The sequence below is a fragment of the Staurois parvus genome, unplaced genomic scaffold (assembly GCF_062004578.1).
Source record: "Staurois parvus isolate SC_StPar_1 unplaced genomic scaffold, SC_StPar_1.0 ptg000136l, whole genome shotgun sequence".
Lineage (NCBI taxonomy): Eukaryota > Metazoa > Chordata > Amphibia > Anura > Ranidae > Staurois > Staurois parvus.
Genome location: NW_028317932.1, coordinates 3013635 through 3027706, shown reverse-complemented (window position 1 = coordinate 3027706; position 14072 = coordinate 3013635). Strand labels below are relative to the sequence as shown.

General features: G+C 39.7%; 1 protein-coding gene across 1 annotated transcript in view; it reads right to left on the bottom strand.

The window, feature by feature from the left end:
• The window catches only part of ACVR2B (activin A receptor type 2B), a 276193-nt gene that overhangs the window by 78269 nt on the left and 183852 nt on the right, over window positions 1-14072 (bottom strand). Inside the window, exons 4-5 of the mRNA XM_089673123.1 lie at window positions 7276-7430; window positions 973-1116 (exon numbers count right to left, since the gene is read on the bottom strand). Of these exons, the coding sequence (XP_089529249.1) occupies window positions 973-1116; window positions 7276-7430 (299 nt within the window). The remainder of the gene's footprint in view (window positions 1-972; window positions 1117-7275; window positions 7431-14072) is intronic.

Below are 14072 nucleotides of genomic sequence, written 5' to 3'. Positions count from 1 at the left end.
AATATATTTCAATAAATAAATTTTATATATATATATATATATATATATATATGCATACATACATACATACATACACACTGCATGTTGAAATGCGTTTTTATTACAAACATTTTACATATTTTTAAAAATACATTTCAAATATACTGTATGTCTTTAAAAATACAAATCTACATTTTTGGAATGCATTTACAAATATATCTAAACATATATGTTAAAATGCCTTTTTTATATGTTAAAAAGAAATGTGAAGAGTATATTTAAAAAAAAATCTATATTCTTAAAAATATATTCTTCACATTTTTTTTAACATATAAAAAGGTAATTTTAACATATCTTTTTTACATTTCTGTAAATGCAGTCCAAAAATGTAGATTAAATCTACTTTTAAAGACATACAGTATATCTGAAATTTATTTTTTAAAATATTTTTCATACATGTAATAAAAACGCATTTCAACATGCAATGTGTATATATATATATATTTATTGAAATAGATTTTGAAATATATTGAATATGGCCAAAATTGTAGCATTTCAAATATATGGCAATATATTTTGGAAGAATATTTTTAAAATATATTTCAAATATATTTTTCTTCCATGTGGGAATCCAATGTGTGTAATGCTGGTTGCATCATTCCCAAAAAGACTTGAGGCTGTAATTGCTACCAAAAGGTGCTTTAACAAAGTACTGAGTAAAAAGTCTGAATACTTAAGTACATGTGATATTCCATTTATTTTTAATAAATTCACAGACATTTCTAAAATTCTGTTTCACTTTGTCATTATGGGGTACATTATGGGAGTGTAGGTTCATGAGAAAAAAAAATGAATCTGAACAACTGTAGGATCAGGCCGTAACATAGCAAAATGGAAAAAAGTGAAGGGGGTCTGAATATTTTATGAATGCCGTATATGTATATCTACACACACATCAAATATAAAAAAGATGAATTATGACACCCATCCTACCTGAATGGGAAAGATTTTCACAGCTACATATTCATTCATCAGCCTTGCCTTCCAAACACAGCCGAATCGGCCCCTTGCCTTGATTTCCAATAACTGCAGGGGCTTGAGTCCAACTAATGGAGATGGCGGAGGTGGCCCTGGATCCTACAGAGATAGACAAAAACGTCATTGATCTTTTATGAGCAGCATAAGCTTCAAATAACCTCTATTTCTACAAGTTGTTAATTAGCTTAAGTTGCAAAAATAGATTACCTGCAATGACCTTTAAAGTGTACTTTACTGATTTTTGTTTAAGTTACGAAGCCTTCATTAGTCCAACCATACACACAGAAATCATACATTAACAAAAATGTATTTTAAGGTTCCAAAGAAAGAAGACTACACCGGAATGTGACTGATTAGGATGGAGTTCTATTGAATGAAATATTTTTAACTGGCCTACACTGTTGCTATGGAAACTAAGAAAACACAGAATGGAATGGTGCACATACAGCATGAAAGTGGGGTATTCATTTAATTGTTTTGGCAAGCTTACTGAAGCAGCTAGGCCCTCTGCAAATCATGTCAGTTATGGCGAGACCTGTTTGATGAAGTGCTTCTACTTACACAGGCCCCTGCCGCAGTCAGGCCCATAAAGCTCTCGATATAAAGCATGTAACATTTTATAGTCAATTAGCACTTTGGAATTAAAGGCATAGTAATTGTGATCCATTTACTCAAAAACAACCATGTAGCGATTCCACAAAACTTGCTCTTAAATTACATTTAATGTCAGAAGATGGTATGGGCGCAAGAAAATAAGAATCTTGTATTGATTCACAGCTTCTAGAGATGAAGGCTTGGCTGATAAAAGAGAAGCTAGCACTAGCTCTCAGAAAGTATTAGCATATATCTAGATGAATGAAAATCAATAATGTTATTATATGAGCTTTAAAAAAAGGACAATAAACCAAGGAGTAACATAATACAATGTAATTCTGGTCATCTCTTTTTTACCCAAGACAACTGCCTGAGTCATGTATTGTTGATAGGCTATACACATATTAAAGCACTTTACACAAACATTTTGACAAGAATCAAGTTCTTGCTGTAGCAGTGGCATTTAAGTGGCTAAACCATGTGCATTCAAGTATTAAAATATTCCCAACAAGCAGTAAAAAAGTCCTCATTAATTTCTGTATCTGCAGGCATGATGGAGCAACTCAATCTCAAAGTTCACAGCAGAAGCACAGAAGTTCTACAAGTGGTTCTCTCAGCAGTTAAAGCGGAGTTCCACCCAAAAGGGGAAGTTCCGCTTTAAGGACTGCTCCCCCGCTCCCCATTAAGGATTGCTCCTTTGGGGGGTGGGAGCGGGTACCTGAATTTGACAGGTACCCGCTCCCACTTCTGGACTGATCACATAGGTGATCGGAAACGGAAGGTGTCCTCCCCCCCCCCCGTAGTCTTTTGGTACACGTGACAGGCCCCAGAAGACTACAGGACCATTCATGAAGCGCAGCGCTACTCGCACATGCGCAGTGGGTACCCGGCTGTGAAGCCACAAGCTGTCACAGCCGGTGCCCACACTGAAGATGCCGGCCTCCAGGAATACAGGACGGCCGGTGAAACGAGCTGCGGGGGACAAACCATGGGACCGAGGGATAGGTGAGTGGCTGTTTTTTAAAAGTCAGCAGCTACAGTTTTTGTTGCTGGTGACTTTAATTTTTTGACAGGGTGAGCGGATCTCCGCTTTAAGTTCACCTTGTTCTCCCTCTCAGCAGGGACTCTGCAGCCTTCCAATCTCGGATGTACACAGAGCAGGATCTCTGAGAACAGGGAAAACACAACTACTGAGAGAACTACTTGAAAGACTTCAATGCATCTGCAGAGAACTTATGTCTGCCACAGACAGTGTGATAATCACTTGATTCCGCCATAGAGTGATAATTACTTGATCCCTCCCTATCAACACAGTTAGTGTCGATGGGGGAATTAACATTGTGTTCTCCCAACGTAGGAGGAGCCGTCCCTGCCAGGAGGACACAATGATTACTGCATGTAAAATTCAACAGGCTGGTTGTACACACGTTGATCGAATGTCACCTTGGGTTCATTCAGCCTGCCCTTACACGGTTCGAATCTCGGTTGGTCCCTGCTGAACCTGCCAAGATTTGAATCGTCTATGGCCGCCTTTAGAGGATGAATTTCTCCATGGTGTCTACAGCTACAGAGGCAAATTTCAAAAGATAATTTACAGATTTTTTTTTTACAGTATGCAAATGCTAATAATTTAAATGATAAAGCCTTATGCACACAGAGCTTAAAAGTGATTCTAAAGGCTGTATTATTTTTTTTTAATAACAAACATGTTATACTTAACTATGCATTGATTTTGCACAGAGCAGCTTCAATCCCCTTTTTTTGGGTCCCCTGCTGGTGGTCCTGGCTCCTCCCCCCTGCCACGTACCCCCAATAGCAAGCCTCTTGCTATGGGGGCACGTGTGCAGGCTCACACTGAAGCCAGGATCCTGAGAATGGACACTGGCTCACTGACTGTAATTGACAGCAGAGGGAGCCAATGAGGAAAGAGACCCAGGAGAGCTGGCGCTCTCATGCACATCACTGGATTGGGATGGAGCTCAGGCAAGTATAAGGGGGGGCCTTACGTCTAATTGTTTCAGTTTACACTAATGTACTGCATAGGTGTGTGCTTAAAGAGTAGGACAGGAAGCACTTTTTCTGCAGTTCAATGCATATAGTTGAATGAAATGTCATGGCTGGTTTGGATGTGTCCCTAATGAAAAAACTTTTCATTCTTAGATGGAGGCCACAAGCCTTCCCACTTTCCAAGACTGAATGGCATATAAGAACATGACCAAACCAATAGAAGATGGCCCATCTATTGTTTCTTCCACAATTCCATTTTAAACAGAGATCTCTAACCCCAGACATATTTGAAAGACAGTGTAGGTTGTCTATCTAACTCACTTTGAAATACTCTCTCCTGTGCATTTATGCTATGTTATCACATATTAACTGTTGCTTTTGCTTACATGTATATCGCACTGTTGTACTGTTGAACTTTAAGATTGGATCAAACTACCGCAACTCGATTCCAGTGTGATTTTTAGTGCGATCATGTAGTGCGACCTTGATGCAACTTCAGATTTGACTAGCATATTCTATAGAGCCAAATCACACCAAAATCGCACCAAAGTAGCACAGGAACCTTTTCAAAATCACACCTCAGAGAGTCACACTGATGTAAACCAGAACCACGGAACATAAGGTGATTTCCCTTGTCATGCGACTCTGTGCGAGTCACGGCACTTCTGAAATTGCACCAGTGTGAACTGAGCCTTAAAGAAATAAAAAGAAAAATGGTGTGCTAGTGAAGTAATTCATGCCACCCAATTACCCAGCCAGCAATCATCATTCTTTAATCCAGCTGATCAAAACTGATTAATGGTGAGACCTGCTGGCTTGCTATGGTTACTGCTTTTCTAACATCATCATTGCTTTTTATATTGCCTTATAAAATACGCCTCGGTGCCTCAGTCTGACAGGGAGAATCAGGTATTTTCTCTTTATCACAGTAGAAAGCTAGAAATTATTAGCATTTTATTTACTCCAAACACCCTGTATAACTAACAAGGAATAGCCTCAATGGTGATCTTGGCTGAACATAAAGGTTTACTTTGTAAGTAACTAAAGGGGTCATGTCTGGACTTGCTACATGCAAAAGAAAAGAATGCAATAGAAAAGAACACAAAAAAGCCAACCAAGTGGCTGGAGCTTAAAAGGGCAGCTACTCTGAACAAAGGTACCATGGTATCTCAGCATATAAACTGCTAGTGCATTTAACATGCATTCAACAAGTTATGGGCAACTGTCAATACATGCACCTTAGATTGTAGGGCTAGGGACTGATGTCAATGTACAATAGATGTAAAGCGCTGCATAAATTGACGGCGCTATATAAGTACCTGTAATAAATTAATAAATAAATTGACCCAGAGTTCAATAATGATGGCTTGCCACTTGTAGACAGAATTTGCCACAATTCTGCAGGTTAAGCCACACATTATCCATAATGAAGTGTAGACAGGTAGTCATGGATTTATCTAAGTAACAGACAGGCAGGTTTTAAGAGAGCTACTCTTCCGAGGTGAAGGCCTGACGTTATTTCACCTCCAAGACTTAGAGGCTGTATGGCTTCAGTAATCATGCAAAAAAAGACATCTTCCTTTTACTATGGAGAAGAAAGGGAATGGTCTCATAGTATGATGGAAATAAAGCCACCAAACACCTGCTTTCAGACTGTAGCTTCCAGAAGGAAAACCTCTACTGAATTCTGACTGGTGGCTACAGGAAACAACTTCACTTTCCATTCCTCTAACTTTTATCAATGAGCCCTAAAATATTTGAATAGAGGTATTAATGCCTAAAACCCATATGCCAACTCTACAAATTAGTCAATTATAAGGGTCATTGATTTTTTTTTTTGCTAGAAAATTACTTAGAGCCCAAACATTTAAAAGCTTTCACAGGTTAACAGTTTAGAGTTAAACCTGACATCTGGTGCTAGAATTATTGCTCTCACGTTGATGTTTGCAGCAATAGCTTACATGCGTAGTGAAATCACTGTTTACATACGCATGTGGGACCTATGTGCATGTTTGAACCTATGTGTGTGAGCACAGGGTGCTTAATTTTTTTCTTTTCCATGATTTTCCATATATTATGAAAGCGGTATTAAACACAAAAGCAGGCATTATATAGCATCTTACCTATTCTTAGATATGATGGTTGTATTAATATTCTTTTTTATGCATTCTTTGCTTTATTTTCATCTGGTGATCTTGCCTGCAAGTCTGTTGTTTTTCAAAGAACAAGCTATTTTCCAGATGTATCAGTTTCCATGGATGAGACAAACCATTTAAAACTGACAGGGGTGTTTACAATGATCAACTTTTATTTATTCATGTAAATCCTTTATCTCAAAAGGAAAGAACTGTCGCTGTAACCAATAATAAAGTCTGAGCTGGAGCTTCAATATGTTAGCATATTTAAATCTGTTAGTACATCTAACATTCCCTTCCTCAGACTGAAAAGTCTGCTGTCCAAAGGTGCGCCTGTGCTCCTTCATCCCGGGCGGAGGCACTTATAAAGGAAGTGTGCTACTGACCAGATCACCAGGTGAAAACAGAGGGTAAAAAAAGCCTAAAAAAGAAAATGAATGCAGCCATCCGATCTAATGACTGGTAAGCTGCGATATATTACATTTTTGGGTTTGGGTTAATACTGCTTGAATGTCTTTTGAGGAGTTAGGTGCATATATATAACCTAACAGCTCTTATTACCACCATTATGAATGGATAAGCAGCCAGACCTCTTAGTATTATACTATATATTACTTCCCACTTACTCCATGATAAAGAGAAAACACACATTATTTAGAAACTGCAGAAAATTCTTTGCTGGGTACATGTCATCCCTATAGGACAATAAACTAAGGTATTTATCAACCGCAAATACTGTAACAATGTGCTCTAAAAAATTCCAACCAGGGTTCAGTTTTCATGAACATGACTATACTCAACTGTGATACACTGATCAGCTATTATGGATTGCTGGAAATCTGAGCTCACAGCAGATGTGCTTCTAGATATTAAAAACAAAAAACAAAACAGTTCACTTAGTCAGTAGCCTGAATAGAAACGATGTTCTCTCCCAACTTTTCAATTATTAAGGTAAAAAACCTTCTGTGTGCTGATCCCTCCACAGCTCCCCCAATACTCACCTAAGCCCCCTCTCAATCCATGGGAGCCTCGGCTGTCCCAGGTCTCTCTCCCCTGATTGGTTGCAACACAGCAGTGGGAGAGACTGGCTCCCATCGCTGTCAATCACAGACAGTGAGCCAATGAGAGGAGAGCGGGGGAGGGGGCAGGGCCAAGTTGTGGCTCTATGTGTCTTATGGAGAGCAAGCGGCTTGCTATTGGGGGTACCTGTCAAGGGGGAGCAGCCAGGAGCGCCAGTGGGGGACCTAAGCAGAAGAGGACAGAGGCTGCTCTGTGCAAAACCATTGCACAGAGCAGGTAAGTATAACATGTTTGTTGTTTATAAAAAAAAAAAAAAAAAAAAAGCTTTCACATCTCTTTAAAAGTTCAGTTAGAAGTTCAATTCAAAATATGGAATATTATAACAACCTCTGCTTTCTATTCCTTCCAAGACCCTACATGAAACAAACTTAAATCACACTGCCAGCAACAGGTTCATATTTTCACAACAAGGGTTTCTGACCTTCCTGTGAGACTTACTTACCTCATTAAGGTCAACATGACCATAGGGAGGTTTCCGGTGGCGATACATCCAGAATGCCAGGAGTATGGCCATAGAGAGGCCAGCAATGGGAAGCAGGGAATACACCAGAATGTTCAAGACTGACACTGGCTGCTGAGTCTTCGGATCAAATGTTTCTGAAAAGATAAATATTTAAAGATACATATAAAAGGTGTATTGATAATAGTTGTTTAAAAGCTAATTAAATATTCCTTTTTTCTTATTTTTTATTTAGAGCAGTCTATATTAAAAAAAAAAAAAAACTGGAGGGAAAAAAAAAAAAAAAAAGCTGTCAAGCTGTTGTTTCTACCTCTACAATTACAGGGGTTAGACAAACAAAATGTAAACACTACATGATTTGCAGGTGTGAAAGTGACAACATGTTTCACATTAAAAGTGGAAGTGATGTAACATTATTTTGCTTACACTGTGTGATGAGCCACCTGTTAGGTGTCTCATCACACAGTGGAAGTGATGTAACATTATTTTGCTTCCACTGCATGCGCTGCTAGTAATACGGAGTCGTGTCAGACCTTTCTGAGCTTCAAAGAGGGCAAATTGTTGGTGCCCGCTTAGCTGGGGTGACTGGAGTTGCCATAGTCAACTGAAAAAAAAAGACAAAAAGAACATTGCGCAGTATTGTGACTCGGAATAAAAAAACAACTGCTGCAAAAGTGACTGCAGAGCTCAATCTCAGTCTTCACAGGAGTCAGTTGACCATGTCGACCGGGCTTATGCTTGTCACACAATGTTTTCCCAGAAACTGTACAAACTGTCAAAACCTTTGATACTGTACCTTGTGACATGGCAAATAAATCGTCAACTCCAGTTACAGAGGCACCAGCTAAGCGGGCACCAACAATTTGTCCTCTTTGAAGCTCAGTAAGCTCTGACATGACTCCGTATTACTAGCAGCGCACGCATTCAATGACAAAAGTGAGGCTTCTCACCTGTTAGCTAGGTGTCTCATCACACAGTGGAAGCAAAAGAATCTTACATCACTTCTGCTTTCAATGTGAAACATGCTGTCATTTTCAAACCTGCAAATCATGTAGTATTTCCATTTTTTTGTCTAACCCTTGTAAGTCCTATTTAAGGAAACATGTCAAGCAGATTATGTGTGATGGGCAGTGGACGCCAATGAAACAAAGTTTTATTAAAACAATGAAGACTACAATAGTGAGGTCTGCATCTTTTACAAGGTTCTTCCAGAAGTTCCTTAAGCAGGGGGGGATTCATCGCATGTTTTATGTTGCCTCAGATCCAGCAACTCAGATACAGCAATGTGGGACCGCTGCAACATCTTTGCTAATCTGTCTCACTGACACCAATGTGCTTTTTAGCAATCTGTAAGAGGTGGGGGGCATGCTTTCCACTGGCCATCTGTGTAAAAAGGCATTCTTCTCACTGTCAATGAGACAAAACTTTGCTCAGCAGTGAAAGGGGTCCCTTATCCCACTGACCAACAATGTCAGAGGAACCTTATCCCACTAATCACCAATGTGAAGGGGCCTTAGCTCACTGAACACCAATGTAAGGGGACACTTTTCCTATTGACCTCGAATTTAAGGGGACCCTTTTCTCACTGAACTCCAATGTAAGGGGACCCTTTCCCACTGACCATCAATGTAGGGGGAACCTTTTCTCACTGACCTCCAATTTAAGGGGAACCTTTTCTCAATGACCTCCAATGTAAGGGGAAGCTTTTCTCACTGACCTCCAATGTAAGGGGAACCTTTTCGCACTGACCTCCAATGTAAGGGGAACCTTTTCTCACTGACCTCCAATGTAAGGGGAACCTTTTCGCACTGACCTCCAATGTAAGGGGATCTTTTTCTCACTGACCATCAATATAAAAGGGAGAAAATGTTTCTATTCTTGCCATCTTCATCATTAGTTTAAATTCATTATTACTGAAAATAATTCTAGTGTACAGAATATGGTGATTTAAAATATAATCTGCTCTACATTTTAAATACACTACAACCTTTCTTTTTCTTTTTACTGTAGCTACAACCTACAGATCTAATTTTTGTATTGAGAGCTGACATTAAAATAATTTTAGCAGGGGTTCCCTGAGACCTGAAATTTATTTTAAAGGTTCCTTCACACTAAAAATAAAATGAGAAAGGCTGCAATTATCGGACAACAGATGCTTCCAGAAGCACTTTAACACTGGGTTATTTCGAATTAAAATACATTTTGGAAAACAAACCCAACTGTAACCAATTACAATTTACTTTAAAACTTTTTTTCATGAAAACTTCAAGAAACAAACAAATTTGGAATACAAAATTACTTTTACTTTTTAAACATGTGCTCTTTACACAACTGTTTTATGTCCATCTTCAGTTAGTCAGTTGGCCTGTTTTTTTGTTGCAATTTAACTGCTGTTAAAGGTCACCTACTCAGTATTTCCAAAAATGTCCAGATTACTGGTAAAGGTCATTTACTCCATATTTTCAACAATGTCCAGATTACAAGGCTCAGCACATTGGCACTTATACTGAGTGATCTGCTGCAATGGACAGAACAAGCTCCCCAGGGAACGAGTGTGCTGGGTCTTAATAGGAATCTGTGCTCTTCTGATTTATGTCTGCATTGAGACTCTGGCATGAGACCAACACATGGGACCATGCATCCATAGAAGGCACAAAACAATGTAATGCAAGTTTTCCAGGGTATGTAGAGTCTGGAAAGTAAATCATCCGACAACCCCAAACTCACCCTTACCATGGTGGCACAAAATTGCTTGTATTCAAAGAGGGAGAGAGACAGAGATTTGTTGAAGGTTAAGTGAACAATGAAAACTGTCTTTACAATGCTAGTCAGAGTGCTGGCCACTATGAAAAGTTTCTGTGGATAGCGAGGATGATTTGCAAAGTATTTTTCTTAAGCTGTTCCAGAGAACGTCTCACCATACACATCTTCTGCTCCTCCTGTCCCTCAGGGGACAAAGTGCAAGTGACAATAACAGCCATAAAGATCTGATTTTCTTGAGAACTGGTCAGTGTTTCTTTTCTCAAGCAGAGATAATGGCTTAAAGGTGATTCAACAGACCAGCAGGTAAGCTTCTAATCAACAGGAGACTTCTATAAGCCAATCAGGTTCAAGGAATAGGATTATTTTTTTTCCCTTAGAAATGTTCTGGGTACTTAAAATTAGCACAGTTTCTCTGGATCACTTCAATTTACAGCTGGTAAAAGTGTATGGATTTCATGGGCTGTTAGCGACATGCGGTGAACATTTCATGTCAATAGCACCATTAGAAATATATTTACCTAGAAAAATGGTGAGATGTTCAATACTTATTTTACCCGTTGTATATGTATTTATTTCAGCCTCTCTCAACCTCTTTACCCCAGACAGGGATAGGTAACCTTAAAGAGGTAGAGACCTACCTGAACAACATGGGAAAAGTAAAAGATCACCAGGCACAGTGTTGCCTTCTCATACCTGATTTAAAACTCTAAATGCCGTACTACCATGCCACAATCGAGTGCATTGAACGGCAATCATGGGTTTAAATCTGGTGATGAGGAGGCAACATATCGCCTCCTCACCACCTGTCAAATGCACTTGGATCGCTTTGCAAAGGAAAAGCAGTGCCTACTGCACCTGAATGAGCTCATAGTTGTATTTGGCAGCGACACCCTAAGGGCTTGTTCACATGAAGGTTGGGAGGGTATAGCCCTGCGGTTGAATCAGGGTTTTACCATCCCCCAATCCCTACTGCCTTTAGCTGCTGCGACAGCCGCTGAAGGTGTATACGTGCCGCAGCAGGAATTGCACCCTGTTGCTTTTGGTGGGTGCTACCACCTGTCAACCAAGACCCATTCAAGTAGGCCACACTGCAAGTGCCCCGCAACTGCATGCTTCTGCAGGGTCCAAGGGCTTAAAGCAGGTGGTGAGAAAGCAACACACCACTGCCTGTTTAACCCCTTGTTTTCTGTACTGCACAAGGTTGCAGTGCAATTGCATAGCGGCCTCATTCAGTTGAATGGGTCTTGCTTGATTGGTGCTACACCCACCAACCACCCCATAGGCACCCCAGCAACCATTTTCAGGTCTCAGGGAACCCTTGCAAGAACCAATATATTGGGGTCAATGAGAAAATTGCTCCTTACATTGGTGACCAATGAACAGAATGCCCGCCACACAGTGGTAGTTAGATAGCCCTCTTTACAGACAGCAAAATGGTTACTGGTGTCATGCAGCTGGCTTTGTTAAGTGGCATTGGACCTGGAACTATGCAGGCACAATAAAATGGATCGTCAAGCTGCCATAGCTCAAGGAACCCCTGGCAACCATTGGAGAAACCACAGGGTTTCACAAAACACTAGTTGAGCATGGCTGATTTTTTTACTCCACTCCCATAGGCATATATTACAAATTACAAGCATACGAACTTGTGAGCCATGATCAAGTGTGGAAAGCTGTGAAATTTACCATTTTGTAGCCTAACTGTTCTTTAGCACATTGTCCATCACTGAGATATGAGATATCAATCCCCAGTAATTTTTTCTTTCCCCCCCCCCCCCCAAGTTCAATCATGTACAGTATGTTTTGCTGTTATTGCCTCTGTTAAGATATTTCCACATTTCCTGCTCTGGTGACAATTGTCATCAAGGGGTCCAGGCCAGTTAAATAGAAAAGAACTCAAAGAAGCACAATAGTGCAGTCTGTGCCACATATAGGGCTAGTGCAATAATGGTGGGCTACCCAGAATTAGCACAGAGTAGAGTGACTCTTGTTCATGCAGCCCTTATGCTTGTTTGATTATGGCTAAAAAGGGGTGTATGGGAATCACTGTTCTGCAGGTCCTTAATAGATGGCTACTGATTATAATCATTGAAGTACAACTGCTGAAGGCACAATGCAGTAAAGGTGTTGTTTTAGGTGGTGTGTATAGCAGAGACAGTAAGATAAGAAACTCTATAGATATTTTACTGCCAAGATAGGGAAGCAGAAAGAGCAGAAGGATTTTATGTCATTGCTATGCCAGGAAAGGTAGGGCTATGGCAATGAAGGGGGCACTGAAAGAGGCAATGGTCATAGAGACCAGCTTGAGCAGTAGTGGGTTGCCCAGATCAAAAATATGCACTGAGCTTTATAGATCTATGGCTGCAACACTTCTACTGAAATCGAAACAGTTTTGTCATTAGATACTAATAATTTTTGTTATCCTTGACGGTTTAGTTCATGGTAGTACCTATAGATTACTGCATTTTACACATTATGATTGTCCTTCTCAGTGTCTTACTGATTATATCCCAAGTAAATACCAATCACAGGAGAACTTAATGTGAAATGCAGTGACTCTGCCATGAAACATAGGAGTACATTCACAAATAAGAACAATGTGCTTAAAATTGACATTTCTTGTACAGATCATTTGTTATCAGCCAGGAAAAGGAGCTTTGTGCCTTGAAAGCATGCTATAATTTCCACCGCAGTTGGCCATTAAACATTTTAACCTGCCGTTATTTTCACAAAATGGATAGTTCTGGATCTATTCCACAGCTATCAAGAAACCCAAATTTCAGCCTTTAAAAAAATAAATAAATAAAGATAATTTAATTGAAACCAACAGGCCAAAACCAATTTCTTCTTAGGTGGTAAACATTTAAAAAAATAAAGTTTGCTAAACCTGTCCCTATATTTCTAGATAAAGGTTGTGGTATTCTGCATTACTGGGACTCTGAATGGGAGAGATTTTCCTTTGTTTGGTTAAGGTCACTTTCACTGTGGGCGCAGTGTGAGAAATGCTGATGTGGAGCTATCCCCAGCACCGTGTATAATGAAAGCCTCTTGGATTCTGTATAGAAAAGTTAATGATTGAATGGCTTTTCTTTGGTGACAAGGTGCCATCTGTTCACTATTTTTTTTTTCTTTCAGGAAATTTAAAGGGAATGCACCAAGGAAACTTTTCTTCCAGGCAGGATGTGAATTAAACCATATCTGTCACCCATAGGCAATAGAGGATGCCATGTTGGCCTTTATATAAGCCTGGGCAATTTAAACTGTTTATATGACAAAATAATACATAAGCAGGGATTGCCTTCAGTGAAAAACACAAACCAAAACAAGCTGTAGATCCGGTAGATATAGGCTGTTGAAGTTATATACAAACTGTAACTCAAAGATTGAGCTTTGTCTCTTTCTTGCCAAGTCTCTACCATTATATACTGCATCTCTACAGTAGAAATTCACCATACAAAATGCTAAATACCATTTTTAAGTCCATTTCCTCTGTCACATGACTGCCACCAGGTTTTCCCCTTTGTGAGTGGGCAGGGCAATAGGTGTGTCTGAAGTTGGAGTATCACTAAAAAAGTGTAAAGTTGCGGCTGCATAAGGGTCTTTAGCTCCCTGCATCCCTAGCTGCCCTTCCCACTGATGTGGGTTGGTAGTGGCGGCTCCTTGATGACCCCTGACACTCTTTGCTAACAGCAATGTGAAGCATAGAGCCATATAAAGATGCTATCAAGCAACTTAACATAGAATGTCACTCTCTCATCAACATTGTCTGTTTTTGAATCTTTATGCTGCTAGAATTAGTAAATAGCTAGGCATGTATAATATACTTACCGTATTTGCACGCGTATAAGACGACTGGGCGTATAAGACGACCCCCTACTTTTCCTGTTAAAATATAGGGTTTGAGCTATACTCGCCGTATAAGACTACCCCTCTTCCAACACACACCGAATAAAAAAACATCAGATTTGATTTCAATATGGTATGGTATTTCAGTATGGTATTCCAATGATGGGGTG